The 14,754-nt window shown below is 40.1% G+C and overlaps 1 protein-coding gene across 2 annotated transcripts in view; it reads left to right on the forward strand.

Moving 5' to 3' along the window:
- The window catches only part of MAP9 (microtubule associated protein 9), a 29,031-nt gene extending 14,841 nt beyond the window's left edge, over positions 1–14,190 (forward strand). Inside the window, exons 9-15 of one of the 2 annotated variants that reach the window (XM_048509466.1) lie at positions 322–487; positions 1,088–1,177; positions 3,091–3,255; positions 3,841–3,986; positions 4,195–4,327; positions 5,052–5,120; positions 8,454–14,190. In XM_048509466.1, coding sequence (XP_048365423.1) covers positions 322–487; positions 1,088–1,177; positions 3,091–3,255; positions 3,841–3,986; positions 4,195–4,327; positions 5,052–5,120; positions 8,454–8,576 — 892 coding nt within the window. In that variant the 3' untranslated portion in view covers positions 8,577–14,190. The remainder of the gene's footprint in view (positions 1–321; positions 488–1,087; positions 1,178–3,090; positions 3,256–3,840; positions 3,987–4,194; positions 4,328–5,051; positions 5,121–8,453) is intronic. The other variant, XM_048509467.1, reaches the window with a different exon arrangement.
- Positions 14,191–14,754: the final 564 nt, after the last annotated feature.

The following is a 14,754-nucleotide window of genomic DNA, read 5'->3' on the forward strand; positions in this document are numbered from 1 at the left end:
AGAAGATTTTATTATTTTTAATTGCTATGAAGAAGTTTTATTCTTTTATTCCATTATTAGCCATTTCTAGTCTTCCATGGAATCTCATGGGGAAAAAAACCACCCTATTATTTATTTATTTTTAATTCATAATCCACCTGTATACCAGAACTCTAGATATACTGCACTCTGCATCTTATCACTTCATATTTGAGCCCAACCAAATGGGAGCACCTTTTGATACCATAGTACATCTGATAATGTTTGTATTTACTTATTTAAAAAAGGGTCCTTCCTGTGTCTATGCTTGAAAGCCTTGGTATGTTGTATTTTATTTTACAGGTCTTTGAGCGCTACATATTTGAAAAAAACAGGGAAGCCTTCTCATATCCCAATAAGTACATCTTCTCAATATTTAGGAACGTTAAAAGTCCTGGACAACAAGCATTTACAAAAATATAGTGCTGAACTTGATAAAGCAGATAGTTTACGGGCAGCTGTTTACCAGGTAACTATTTGATGCATTCTAAATCTGTATGTAGATATCCTGCTGCTGAGAATATGGCTCTATTCTCCTCAGAGCAGCATACATTTCTTATATTGATAGAACTGATCATAGAACTGACACATCAGAAAAGATGTGAATACACTATACCTTTGTACTGTATCTTTTTCCTTTGGGATCTTTGATGGGCTGTGATTGGGAGAGAGCCTTAAACCTGCACACCCTCTCCCTCCTCCATCTTCTCTTCTCTGACTGTGGAAATGGGATAGCAAGTAAACCAACAATTCCACATTTGGGGACTCTGTTCCCCTTCACTTTTTATTTATCTAGTTACACCTGAAAGATATAGGAGTGGCCTTTGGCACAGCATGAGGAGCTATGGTTTGCCTCCCCCCCCCCCCATTGTATACTGAAACATCCCTTTATTTCATTTACTGAAAAATGGGATATCTTCTCAAAATTGAGGAATTAGGTTTCAGGGGTCTGGAAAAGAAAAGTGCTGTTGACACTGACCACGATAAATGGGATAGTCTGTACAAGATTTGTGGTCAGGTCTGGCTGTTGCTTCTGCATCTCATCCTACATGTTTGTTTTCTTTCATAGGACTGGTTGGAAAAGAAAAGAATCTTCCTATTGGAACTACAAAGAATAAAAAGAAATAAAGCAAAAGACTTGTGGGACAAAAATGAAAAGGTATATTTTGATTGATTGATTGATTGATTGATTGATTGATTGATTGATTGATTGATTGATTGATTGATTGTTGGATTTATAGGCTGCTTCACCCCCGGAGGGCTTGACGTCAGTCTTAATATAGCCCATAAACTAGCACCAGTATGGATGATATAACTGTGGATATTATAACTGTAGATTGGGGGGTGGGACTTTGATTTGCATCTCTGCTCATATCTGAGAAAGCCAGTGTAGTGTAATCGTTGACATGTTGAATAGCAGGGAGACCTAGGTATGAATTCCTTTTCATGGCTCAGTTACACGAGACAGTAGGAGTTTCACAAACAGAGATCCCAGCATTCCTTCTCTAAAATTTGGGTGCAATATGGACTGCAGTGCAAGAAAATAAGAGGTTTAAGCATGTTTCCCACACCATTTTCCTAACTGCAAGTGGCCAAGAGAGCTATTCCATGCAGTTGAACCCTCAGATTTCAAGCTCACCAGTTAATCTTGTGCTGTTAGGGCCTTTCTCTCCTCTCTCTCTCTCTCTCTCTCTCTCTCCCTCCCTCCCTCCTAGTCTCTCAGAGTTATTGTGATAATAAAATGAACACTGTGTAAGCTGAGATCCTTGGAAGATGAAATTTGTACTATGATCATGAGTGCAAGTGTTCCTTTAATTTGATTGCCTTTTTGTATTATTGTTATTTGTTACATTGGGAACAACAAAGAAATTGAGAAGTTTCCCCTGATGTTGATCTGGTTTCTATCCAGGCACTCTTCTTTTCTTCCCCATTAACTGTAGTTAAACAGACTCTTAACATTCTATGCCTTCTAGAGTATGTGCAGCCTTCATCAGATCACTTTGGGTGTTTTTTTAAAAAATGTTTTAATTTACAGCAGCGATTCCCAAACCAGGGTTCCATGGTACCCTGGGGTGCCGTGAGCATGTCCTGGGGTACCCCGGCAATGCTACCGGGCCCCCTCACTTTTGCAGTGTCTCCCGCCAGCACGGATATGGAGCTGACCCAGGTAGCAGGACCTGCCGCAAGGTCAGCAGCCACTTCCCACCCCCTGTGCTTCCCTTCACCCTGGGAGGGGAAGGTGGGGGGTGGCAAGCAGGAGAACTGGGAGGGGAAGGTGGAGGGGATGGCAGGGGTACCGTGAGATATGAAGAGTGAGGTCAAGGGTACCGTGACTTCGAAAAGGTTGGAAAACAATGATTTACAGAGTATATTTTTACATACTCAAGGAGTCTCTTAAGTATGCTGAAATCCCTGCCTTTGGCTAGGTGGCCCTTATTTGCTATCTTGCTATAAAGTTTTCTGAAGAATTTATGAATACAATACTTCCTTTGTGAAATGTTAGTCATTGAGGATGCTTCTTTTTACTTTGACTCCCATTTACTTTATTTGTACTGTGCAGAAAAAACCCAGAGTCTGCCGCATCATTGGCATTGGATGAGGCAGACATGTATTCCAGAGCAGCTTTTGGGGAGGGAGTAGGGTAAAATACTTGAGAAGAGAAGGTGTCAAAGTCTCGTTAGGTCTTCCTCCTCTCTCCCTGTTGCTCTCCTTGAAGCCAGTTAGGTAGCAGGGGAGCTAGGATGTATGTCCTCTCAGGCCTGAGTCCCTGGCCCTTTTTAGGGAAATTGCCTGGGATATGCGTACTCACTTCTGCTGTCTGCCTCCCAGAGGCTTCTCCCACTCTCCAGAGTTTTGGGGCAGGAAAATATGGAGGTGAACGGGCTGCCTCTTGACAATTAGTTATATCATATCTTCTTTTCCCTTGAGGTAACAAGAATTGAATGTCATATGTTTTCGGCGCAGAGTCCATTTTTTTTTTTACTTGCTGTCAAACGTTTCCCCTACTGACAACAGCTTTAAGGGTAATGAACTGTTCAGGCTTTTTTCACAGTGTGTTCGTTTCTCTGGCAGAAACAAGCCGCTAAGAAAGAAGAAGCAACTGCGTCCTTTGAAGCTTGGAAAACTATGAAAGAACAGGAAGCAAAGAAATTGGCTGAAAAAAAGAGGCTGGAAGAAGAAAAGAAAAAGAAAGAAGCAGAAGAAAATGAGAAGAAAAAAGAGGAAGCACAAAAGGCAGTGAGAAATATTTATCTTTCCAGTATTAAACCTGGGGAAGGGTCTTTCAAGAAATGGATATTACAAAGAATGTTCACTGTACTTCTATATACTTCATGCTTAATTGTGTACAGCTTAACAAGTATAGAATTATGTAAATAAATATGTAAATGTAAATAGAATTATGTGAATAAAAACCAGTCATTTGAATAACGCAGTAGCACCAGGATAGCTTCCCATTTGAGCAGTCCGCACTGTTGATAAGTTAGCAATGATATTCCCAACAGTTGTAATGCCAGTGAATGAAGAAGAATATAACAAGTGAGAGGGCTTTATCTCTAATCAATCTATTGATTGCTAAATATATAGTAGATTACTGATTTTAATCTGTGAAGCTGAAAATGGAAAGCCCATTCTGGTGTGGGACTCAGGCCCTTTCCGCACTGCGGAAAGGGCACCCCTGCACCGGCAGGAATTCTGCCGGTGGAGGGGGGGGCGTTCGCACAGGAGCGTGCGAGCTGCCCCCACAGAGGCTGGCGTGGGAGAGGCGGCTCTGACCCTAAAAGAATGGCATTACTAATAGGCTTTCTGTGGATTTTTTTTTAGGCTTTTGAGAAATGGAAAGAAAAGAAAGCTGAATACTTAAAACAGCAAACAAAAAGGGAGAAAAGAGTTGAGAGATTAAAAAAGAAGAAAGAAGAAGAGCTTGATGCAGAGAAAAAAAAGGATAGCAGGTCTGCTGTTGAAAAATGGTAGGTTGCATAGAACTGAATTTTATATATGTATATGTATGCAAGCAGTTACCCAAACCAAATAGCTTTGAGGACAAAAGTGAATTAATTTATCTTTAGTAATAGCTCAAAGGTATATATCACTGTGTATCACAATATTGCCACAGCCTTTGATTAAGATTTTGTTCATTTGTTTCATATTTTAGAAGAATTTCTGTTGTATTTCTAGGAATGAGAAAAAAGAAGAATTTATGAAGCAGAAGAAAAAAGAAAAAATCCAAGAAAGAAAAAAGGAAGTAGAAGAACAATTTGAGAAGGAGGAACAGGATAAAAAAGCTATAGAAGAGTATGAAAAATGGCTGGTAAGCTTTGCTGTGGTTATAGGCAAAAATTGGAATGACCAAGACAGTATTGTTTTATGTACAGATGTTCTTTGAATAAATATGACTGGGTGAAGGACGCCTAATTTTAACAAAGTCTAATTTTAACGAAGTTTTTTTTAAGGTTGTATCAGGAAACAATTGCAGTCATCAGGCATGTATCACACACTTTACAAAACATAGTTTACAAAAATATAATGCTGTTTGTGCTAACTGTATGGACAAATAATGTTCTACAGAATTTCCTGTAACATAGAAAGTTCAGGTCACAGGAATGTGCCCTCTGTATTATTTCATTAAAGTTTAATGCATAATGTTGCCTAGGCGAAAAAGGACTGCACATAGTAATTACAAAATAGTAGTTTTCAACATGCGCCTTTTCATTTTTCAATCTACCTGAAAAATGGGACATATTTTCTGGTAGATAAATAATGTCTATCGATAATTAAGATAGTTTTGGTTATCTACCAGGCTCATGAAAACTGTTCCTATGTACATACAGATGCTTCTGCAAGTATGATGACTTTTTAAAGGCAATTTTTTTCAATTATGATAGTTTTGGATTTTTTTAAATACTTGGGAAATTTATTTCTGTGTAGAGCAAGGCAGGTGACTTACGCCACTTTAGCTACCACTGCTTTAGAACTGGCAGTCCTCATCATTATAGTCAGACTGTAGAGTCTTTTCTTCTCCTGTTCACTGCCAGGAACAGCCGCTTCTGAAGTTCAGCACAGTCCAGAGCCAGCAAAAACTAGAAGCAGCAGCAGCTGCAAAAGTGAGTGAATGTAGATACAAGGCAACCACTTTTAAAGATAAATTTTCCAGTAATGACAATTGTTAGAATAGTTGCATTTAATATTTATTATGTGTGTGCATGTGTGTGTGTGAGAGAGAGAAATTTTGACATAGAGATGCATATGAAAGTTTGAGCCTTCTTATTGGTTATTGTTTCAGTCTACCCTACCTGCTACCTAGTACCAACAAGATATCTGTGGGCACCATGATGCCTGCCAAGTTTTTTAGGAAGTGGGTGGGGCTTTTGCACAGCGAGGCTTCTGATTGGCTATTAGAGATTTGACTGGCTGTGCAGATTTTTAAAAGCCTCTGCCACCTCTGATGGTGATGGGAGAAGCCCCCAACAGAGATGATGCCAGAATGGTATATCTCAGACTGCTTTCTTCGCCCTCCCTGCCCTCCCTTCTTCTGCTGCTTTTGGTAGGGGATAAAAAAATCAGGATAATGAAAACAGTGCCTTGACCAAAATTCAAATCCTCAATTAACACAGTTGTTAAAATGTATACAATCCATTCTGAATGAGTTAAGACCTTGTCTTTAAACAGTTTCATTCATTGCAACAGGAAAAATATTTCAGGAGTTAATTTTAGTGTTTCCCCAAATCTCCAGTTTTTGTACTAAGAAAACTGGATAAAAAATCCTGGGTACTTTTTGTTCAGCTTTGCATCTCTTCCTGTTGTAATCCTCAATATATTGCATTTATGGTGCATACAGATGGACCCTTGGTGTACACTCTTGGTAATGTTAGGAAAATGGTGTGGGGAAGTGTAACCTCAGCTTGTGGGTTCTGTGGGGCAGAACTTGGAATGAGTTTGCAACAACAATTTTTAAAAACAAAATGGTTTACTTTCTTAACATATAACATATAACATCAACATTTAACATCACACTTCAAGGTCCTGTTCAGGTTGCATTTTCAAGTCCTTATATTTACAGTCTGCTGATACTGCCAAGTCCAATTCTTCTTTGCAAGTGGGTTGGCTCCTGAAGACTCCAAGGGCTCGATGAACAGGATTCAACATGATGAAGGTTTCCAGGAGAACTCTCACCCATTACAACCACAAAAAGAAACCCTGAAACAATAAACTCCATCATTTACAACATAGCAAAAAAATAAACTACCACCTTCCCAGTAGTTCCCAATAACATTGCAGTTACCTTAATAAGGTGTTAAGGGCTTATAAGAATCAAGGTCCAAGTCTGGTAGCCTTGTCTCCTCCAAACTACACGAGCTCTGTAGCCTCCTGCTGCTTTTAGTCTCCACCCCTTTCTGGGTCAGCCCATTCTGAGCATGGGGGTTACAGAAGCATGCTGAAACTCTTTCTTTTTGTTTTGTTTAGGGGTTTTTTTTTTGCATAAATTTAGATTGGCACATTCACATCACATTTAGAACTGACTTCTTAAAATACTGTGTGTGTATTTGTTTCCAGATTTTTAATTTAGAGCAGTGCTGTTGTAATCTGGAAGGTTCTTGCTCAGTGACTATATAATAACCACTAATTTCCAATCATATGTTGATCATCAAGTCATTTCTCACAGGTATCCTAGGAGAAGAAACCATATTTTATTATAGACCAGTGTATACTTTGAAACTGCAAACATGTTGTATAATGGTGTGACCTTGTATGGAATTAATTTCATGCTTTATTCCTTGGGTGAAAAAATTCAGTATCCTTAGGCACTTCAGAGACAGTTTAACACAGGCTGATTATTCATATGGCATCTGCTGCATAATGGGGGCGAATGTCCCTTGCAGCAGGATTTCTTGTACAGACCCACTTTCTAGTCTCTCCATGGCAAGTGAGACCACTTCTAGCACGAATTTAATTTTGCTTCACTGCCAGAGTAGGGAGATTTTCTAGTGAGCACAGTTTTGCCCCAGACCTCTTCCCTCCACCCATGGGCAGCCTGCCTAGCTCCACCCTTTCTCCACTCTTCATGCTGCTCTCCATGCCTTCCCCATCTTGCCCCCACCCCCATGTTGTAGGCTCCTTCCTTCTTTAAACACTCATAACAATATATAAATGGGTTGATATAGCAGAGTTGGCTTTTGCAAGGAAAAGCACAAGCGTCTGTTTCTGGCTCCAACCTACCTCCTCCACTTTGCTTCTGCCTTCTCTGCCCTCTCCTTTTTTAGACAAGCCTCTTTTTTAAAACAAGACTTTCTCCCAGGACAGCAGGAAGAGAGAGGCTGGGGGAGGGGGAGAGAGAGTGTCCATGGATGGGAAGCGGGGAGTGGGGGAAACTTATAAGCTCTATAGTATTGGGACAACTGAGTATTATCAGATCTATGCATTTAAGAGAGGCGGAGGCCTGTAGAGATTAGCTATGGGAAGGGATGAGCTGCCTCCTTGTGTGTAGTTAGAGAAATGGAAGGAGACCACACTTCAGCCCCACTGTGCAGCTAAAAGGCCCGAGGTGAGTGTTCCATGAGCAATGAGCAACTTAGTCTTCTTTCGTCCTAAACGTTTGCTGCTAGGAAGGGAGCCTTTGTTGGTGATGTAAAGAGCTGTTGAATCCAGTTGTGACTTCAGTGTTTAACTGAGGTCAACCTCCAAATCATCCCTTTTCTAATCCTTATGTCCTTGGTGAGGTGAAGGTCTACCTGCCATTACTGATTTTTAAGCCTTTTGAACAGGAGAGTTGGACAGATAACAAATGACAATGGCCTTCATGGTGATAATTTTTATAATAGACTCCAAAGGTGCACTGAAGAAATCTTTGCTGTGCAGTTTTAGTTTGGTACTATTTGAAATGTTGTAGATTGTAACAAAATACATTGTTGTAAGGACAGTTGTCTTGATAGAGAAATAGTAGTGGTAGAAACTATTGATATTGATTACATGTAATTTTATATGGTTATATTTCTCTACCGCATGTGAGTGTTCAAATGTATATTATGTATATTAGGAACACAAGCTAGATACTGATGTTGGAATAGTGATTTAATGAGAGAACTTGAGCAACAGTCACTACAAGTATTCTGTTTAACTCCCACTATTCTTATTGCCTGGTACTGATATTTAAAGATATAAAAATGTCATTAAGATCTTACGGCATTGTCAGCATAATGTAAAGAGAACGTTTTGTTGAAATAGATTAATGAAATCCAGTTTCACAGCATTATAACCCACCTTAATTGAGCATGAAGAACTGCCAGCCATGGACCAAACTGAGATAAATTGACAGAAAGAAGCATCTTGCATGGCTGTGATTTTGTAAATGTAGCTAAGGGTGTATTGAAGAGCATAGATTGAGCTAGTATTTATGTAAAGGATCATTTACACACAATCTATTACATTATTATCAAAAGGAGAAGAAGGAGCTGAAGGAGAGGATCCAGAAAAAGCAAAAGAAGCTCCAGGTTATCCTTGAGGATGAACTGCCCCCTCCATGGAGCCCACCTGGCAAGGCTGTGTCTTCAAGAAGCTACTGAGATGCCCATTGTCATGAGGAAAGTTCCAGAATTCTTCCAGCATCATTACTGCATAACATCTGGTTTTAATGTGAACTGAAAATGACTCTTGCATCCTTTCCTTAAAATATTGGTTTGGCTCTCTGATATGGGAACATTGTAGGTCCAAGTAAGTGATACTCACTGACCATTTCCACACAACACAAATAAAACATCTTGCAGATGTTTTAAAAAGAACCATTTTGGCTTTTTTTGTCCATACAGTGTGGGCAAATAAAGAGTTTTACCCGAAACTGTTCTTTTACCCTCCTCCCCACCCCCCACTGTTAGAGCTTTCACTTTCAGTTTCTTCACAGCTTGTGTCCGCCATTTTTAGGATTCTCCGTGCTGCCCACCATTTGCAGAGGTTTCTGTTTGCAGCTCATCCACCCACTGTTTCCACATAAAAATACATGAATAAAGTTAGTTTTCACTGCTAATTTAGTGCACGTGTCATTTTTCCTTTTGTGTGTGTGTGGGGAGGTGTCTTTTGAGCTACGACAACACAATATGAGAATTTGCAATATATACATATTTCAAAGACACCTACCTCCAAAAAAAAAGGAAAAATGATGTGTGCCTTATCAGTACTTATTCATGTACTTTTTATATGAAAACAGTGAATGGATGAGCTGCAAGCAAACCTCTGTGGGAACCGTCTGCAAATGGGTGGCATGGAGAATCCTGACGTGGCAAAGAATGGCAGGCTTGAGCTGCAGAGAAACCGAAATGATAGCTTTAATGTAGTGCTAGAAAAATAAAACATTTTGTGCTTTGTGCACAAGCAGGAAACATCTTCAAACTGTCTTAGGGAAAGAGATTTCTAGTTTCGTGTTTTCAAAATAAGTAGGGTTGAGCAGAAATAAAATGTCCTGGGGATGCTTTGGGGGGAAAGCCGTGCTGACTTCCTCCCCAAAATGCTTCTTTTAATGTCCTCAAAATGTTTTATTTGTGCTGTGCAGAAATGGTCAGTGTGTAGCTCTCAATACAAAAGAATGCAGTTTGCTCAGTAAATTCCACTGTTTTATGTAGGTAAATCCCTTTGTTCCAGTGAATTTAACCAAGGCTACCAGGAAATTCTAAATACATAGTTCAGCATTTGACATGCAAGTTATATCTTAAGAATTGATGTGTGAGACATTGGGCGGGGGGGGGGGGGGGGGCTGAAAAGACAGTAACATCAGGCAGCATAATCTGTGATTTATACCAAGAGAGTGTCACTCAGTGGCTCAGGAGCTGTGGCTGGTTACCATTTTTCCAGTAGTTTTCAGATTCAGGTTTAGAAAACCTGGAATTTTTTGAAAAAAATATGAAAAAAAGCTAAATCCATATACTGGTATGGGGTTTTTCCCTGATTTTTTTGGATTTGTTCAGGTCTAAAACACAATCACCAAAAATTCCAAGCCTCCAAAGTCCACATGGGTCTTGTAGGTGACAGGTGATGCGGAGTTTAACACTGAGCTGAAGCCCAGCATTAAGCTCTGCTTCAGCTGTCATATGTACTTTGGAGATGGCAAAGCTGAATGTTGGGCTCTGCGCTGTCTCCAGTTCAGCTCTGCGCTGTCTCCAAAATGCATGTAGACTTTTAAGGCTGCGGGACCAAACCCAGCATTCTCCTCTCTGCTGTCTGCCACCTCTGAGCCCACATGGATTGCAATGGGTCAGCAGGTAAGTGAGAAGGAGGGGAGGGAGGGACTCCTTCCATCTTTTTTTCATAGCAGTGGGGCTGAAGTGGCTCTAAAAATTCTGGAAAAGGTTGGCATTTTTAGGGATCCACTTTTTCAGATCTCTCATATTGTCATTTTTTTCAAGAGAAAAACCCTAAAAATACCAATAAGGTGTTTTTTTTGGGGGGGGGGGGAGGTGTCTGTTTAGCTTTGCCAAATGCAAACCCTTATCAGGAGCCACTTATGACTCTTTGGCATGCCACCTACAGCGCTTCTGGGTACTATTACCTAGGGTGGAATCTGCCTCATGTTACAGGAAAGTGGACAGTGCCTTGTCTGGTGCTTGCCAGGTGATTTCCACATTGAACTAGCCACCACCAGAGGATTGGACAAACTGTGAAGCCTCCCTGAGGTTTGAGCCTCATGCCAAGAATGGAAGTGAATGTGGCTCTTTTGGTTGATGGTAATAGCAAATGTGGATCACTGCGAGCTGCAGTGTGAATATCACTGGCCTGCATGTGATTGTTATGGTTAAAATGAAATCGCTGTGAGAATGTCAGGCTGGTTTAGTCATCCCAGTGACTGTGTAACATTGTTGTCTCCATGTTACACAGCCACTATGATCATAGACATGGTTGTGGCTTTATATATGCTACCTTCCCAACCCACTCTTCTCCCCAGCCTCCTATGCATGTAGTGTGCTTGCCAGTGCATAGGAGAAGGGAATTAAAGAAAGACTGCTTGTACAGATGGCAGAATCTCATTGATGAATTGACTGCCAAGTTTTGTCCAGCTTAAGTAGCGAGATAAATCAGACGTGTGACAACTGTAATTCACTTTTAAAAGATCCATATGTGATCACACAAGTATATTTTGTTACATATTTTCAAATGTAAACAAAATCCATTCTTAGCTCAGTATGGTTGCAATCCTGAGAACATTTTTTCCCAGAGTAAACTCCATTGACTAAAATGGGTCTCTTTTTCCAAGAAGACTTGCTTAGGACTGCTCATGTGATGGGGTCCAACAGCTGGACTCCTAAATCTATTACAGTAATAGATGTTTCATTGCAAGCAAGGGCTAGCTTGCTTGTGGATTCTGCTGTAAGCTGTTAATTTCCCAATATTATTCCAGAGTACATGAAAGTTTTGGATCTGACATCATTTTGCATATAAGTAGAATCCACCGAATCATGGATATAATAAGCAGTTTGTGTTCTTCCTGCCCTTTGGATTCTACCATGGACCATGTTTAAGTTCAACACAATTATGGTAACTGCATAGATTACTTATTGTTTCCAAAATTGTTTCAGAAATGCTTTTAATTTCAAGTTAGTTATACAAGCTTTGAGTGCCTGTAGATACACAAAAGAAAAAGAAGCCACTGCCTGCTGGAAGTGCCCTGACTGTGTTGTTGACACGTACTTATTTCCCTTCAGAACTGAGCAGAGGGTAACTAGTTCCAGGCTCTGCACCAGAGCTGTCTTGCACAGGGCTGATGGTCCAGCTGCCAATGCTGCACTACACGGATTCCCCTGAACAGTTTTGACATTTTGCAAATGGATTCTGCTTGAGGAAAAACAAAGTACCAAATGAACTGATGAATGCACAAACGTTCATATAACACAGTCCATTTGAAAAACACTATAAAGACTACCTTGGGAAGCGGGGAGGTAGGGCTAGAGATGCACAGTTGTGTGCACAGCTGGCTCTTCATCAAAACTCCATGATGGCAGGAGAAAACAGTATTCACCTGTGAGACTACTATTAGCATCACATGAACACACGCTTTAAAAATGAAACTCAAACGCTTTTTAACTACTGCTCACGCACCTGCAACAATTTAAATTAATCATTTTTGTGTCCAGTGTGGGAATTGTCACCTTCTGTACAGAGAAAACTGTGTCCAATATTATTGGGCTACTAGATGTTCCACATAGTTCTGTTGCTGCCCATGTCTCAAATTTCAGCATTGCCTTTAGACACATTGCCAAGTCTGACACCTCTGGTTGGGCTTTGAAGGAGTGGATTGCAACCCCCTTGGCTTTCACCCTCTCCTTGTAGTGAGGAGCCAGAGAACAGCTGTGACTACATTTCTAGCAGGCCAGGAATATACTGGGCTGTTCTGACTGGTGAAAGTGGCAGATTTTTCTGGATTTTTTTGTCAGTCAGATCCATGGGGGCAAGAAGAAAGCATGTGGAAATGGCAAAGGGAAGAAAGGACGGTCTCCTTCATCCATCATTCCTCACACCTCTATTTATTACAAGTCTCCACATGTCTTTTGTTAAATGTGTTTGTGCTGTGGAGGCCAGTCATTATTATTTTGCTGGTGCAGGCAGAAAGGAAGTGTATTAGCCGTACCAAGACTCTAAAAATAAATGGGCAATTAATTAAAACTCATTTTGGAATTTTTCCCAGCTTTTAGCAAATGCATACGCTCCAGAAGCTTGCTTGGTTATACCAAACTTTGTAATATGTATAAGATCTTTGTTAGAGATCTTGGCTGACATTGGTAAGTTGTTTTTCTGAAACTGTAAATAATTAAATTCTCTTTTGATCCAGGAAACTATTTTAGGGACAACGTGAAAATGCTTTTGAGGATATCTTGGCAAAATCCAAAGTAAAAACTGTTAATATACTATGTATATCACAATTCTCCTCACAATTACTAAACCATTAACATTCCTCCCGCCACATTTTGACTTCAATGATAGTGGTTGGGAGCTTTTGAAACAACAGCCACCCCTCCCCCCCCCCCACATCGCAAGAATAGTGGGCAGATTTGCCTCAATTATCTACGCTAAAATTGCTTTCCAATTGGCTAACATAGAGCTGTGCTCTTTCATTTTCAAAGTCTATGGCTCTATTACATTCTATTGGTAATCTTTGTGGGGTTCTGAGAGAGCTGTTTTTAAGGTATGGGCACCATATTTGCTGCATAGCTGCAAGTGACTCTCCCTAAGAAGAAGCTCCAAGTTTGGTTAATATTTGGGTCAGGGGGTCCAATTTTATGGACCCTAATTTTTTTCTGTATTGAGAACAATGGAAGATGGATGGGGACACTCACTTTGGGTGCCCATAAAATTGGATCCTGTGTCCCAGTTTCTTCTACAGAGAAATTAACATTTTTGTCAGTTTCAATCAAGCTTGCTTATAGTTAAGCATATGGCACACACTGATTAATTGGTACGAGAAAAATGTAGCAAAGATAGGCCTATGTTGGCTCAGGAAAGTTGGTTTCTGCTTCTTCTTTCCCCTTGTTGAATTGCTTTTCTGTAGGTTGAAATAAATGAGATATTTAAGAGATGTCTAGGATAAGAGCTGGAAAAATACAGCCCCCCCCCTCTAGTTTAGTACATTATTCAGATGTAATTCCAAATGTGGACTTTTCCCACACACGAGCAATCCTTGTGCTGCCACGCCACCCTCCCATCATGCATTGTGAGTACATAAATATCCTCAGCTTTAGTATGGAAACCACAGTTTGCTGTTACATCCCAACTGGCAAACTATTTTTGCTTCCTCTGGTTTGCAATTTTAATTTGGAGAGGAAGCAGATACAATTGTTTGGTGTTCAAATTAGAAAGGCATATTTAGGAGTTGCTTTTATTCAGAAGTTCTTGCATAAGATGTAAAAAGCAGCAGTAAAAAGTAATGATATGAGAAATATCAAGAAAAAAATAGCACTACATCTCCATGGCTCATAGTTTTGCCATTACGCACAAGCATAAAAGTGCTGGGAAACTGTCAAACTATTAAGTGGACAGCATGAGTTTAATGTACTGGTGGAAGAAAATCTTAAACCAACCTGTAGGGTGCATTTTATTTACTTGAATGAAATGTATCTGTTTTTAAAGTTGCTGTGTGGATATATTTATGGTGTAGGGGAGAGATTTTGTATGTAATAAACTCTATTTTGGTATAAGAAATTACTGGTTTCCTTTAATCGTACATAAGAGTTGTTTTCAATCCTGGTTGAAAACACAACAGCAGAAGCACAACAGAGTAGAATTCTGGAGCAGTATTCAAGACAGTGGGAGCATGGAACAGCTTTTTCACACTCTCCCATGTGAAAACTCTATGCAATTTTTCTGCCATATAAAGACTCTGTGCTGGTCTTCTTGGAGGAAATCACTCATGTAGGGGGACTTGGACAAATGTAACTGGTCACCTGCAATCTGAAATGGTGCAGTCCATTCTGTCACCTCATGCAAGAGACTCTGTTTCATTGAGCTCCTGTGAACTTCTGGCCAAGCTGATGATAACAGAACAGTGAAGCGTTTCAAGGGAATTTCAACATTGTATTAGAGATTTGAAATCAGAATGTAATGAAGGAAAATCCAATCAGAACATACTTTGTTAACCTCTTATTTAGAAAAGCAAACCATGCATGTAGCAAATGCTGCTGCCCTCTCCCCCATCTTACCTTACGGCTCTTGGCTATTTGATTGCCATTTTTTCCTCCCAGTCTCCCATGTATCTGTTGTAGAAGA

This window comes from Sphaerodactylus townsendi, linkage group LG10 (genome assembly GCF_021028975.2).
Source record: "Sphaerodactylus townsendi isolate TG3544 linkage group LG10, MPM_Stown_v2.3, whole genome shotgun sequence".
In the NCBI taxonomy this organism is placed as follows: Eukaryota; Metazoa; Chordata; class Lepidosauria; order Squamata; family Sphaerodactylidae; genus Sphaerodactylus; species Sphaerodactylus townsendi.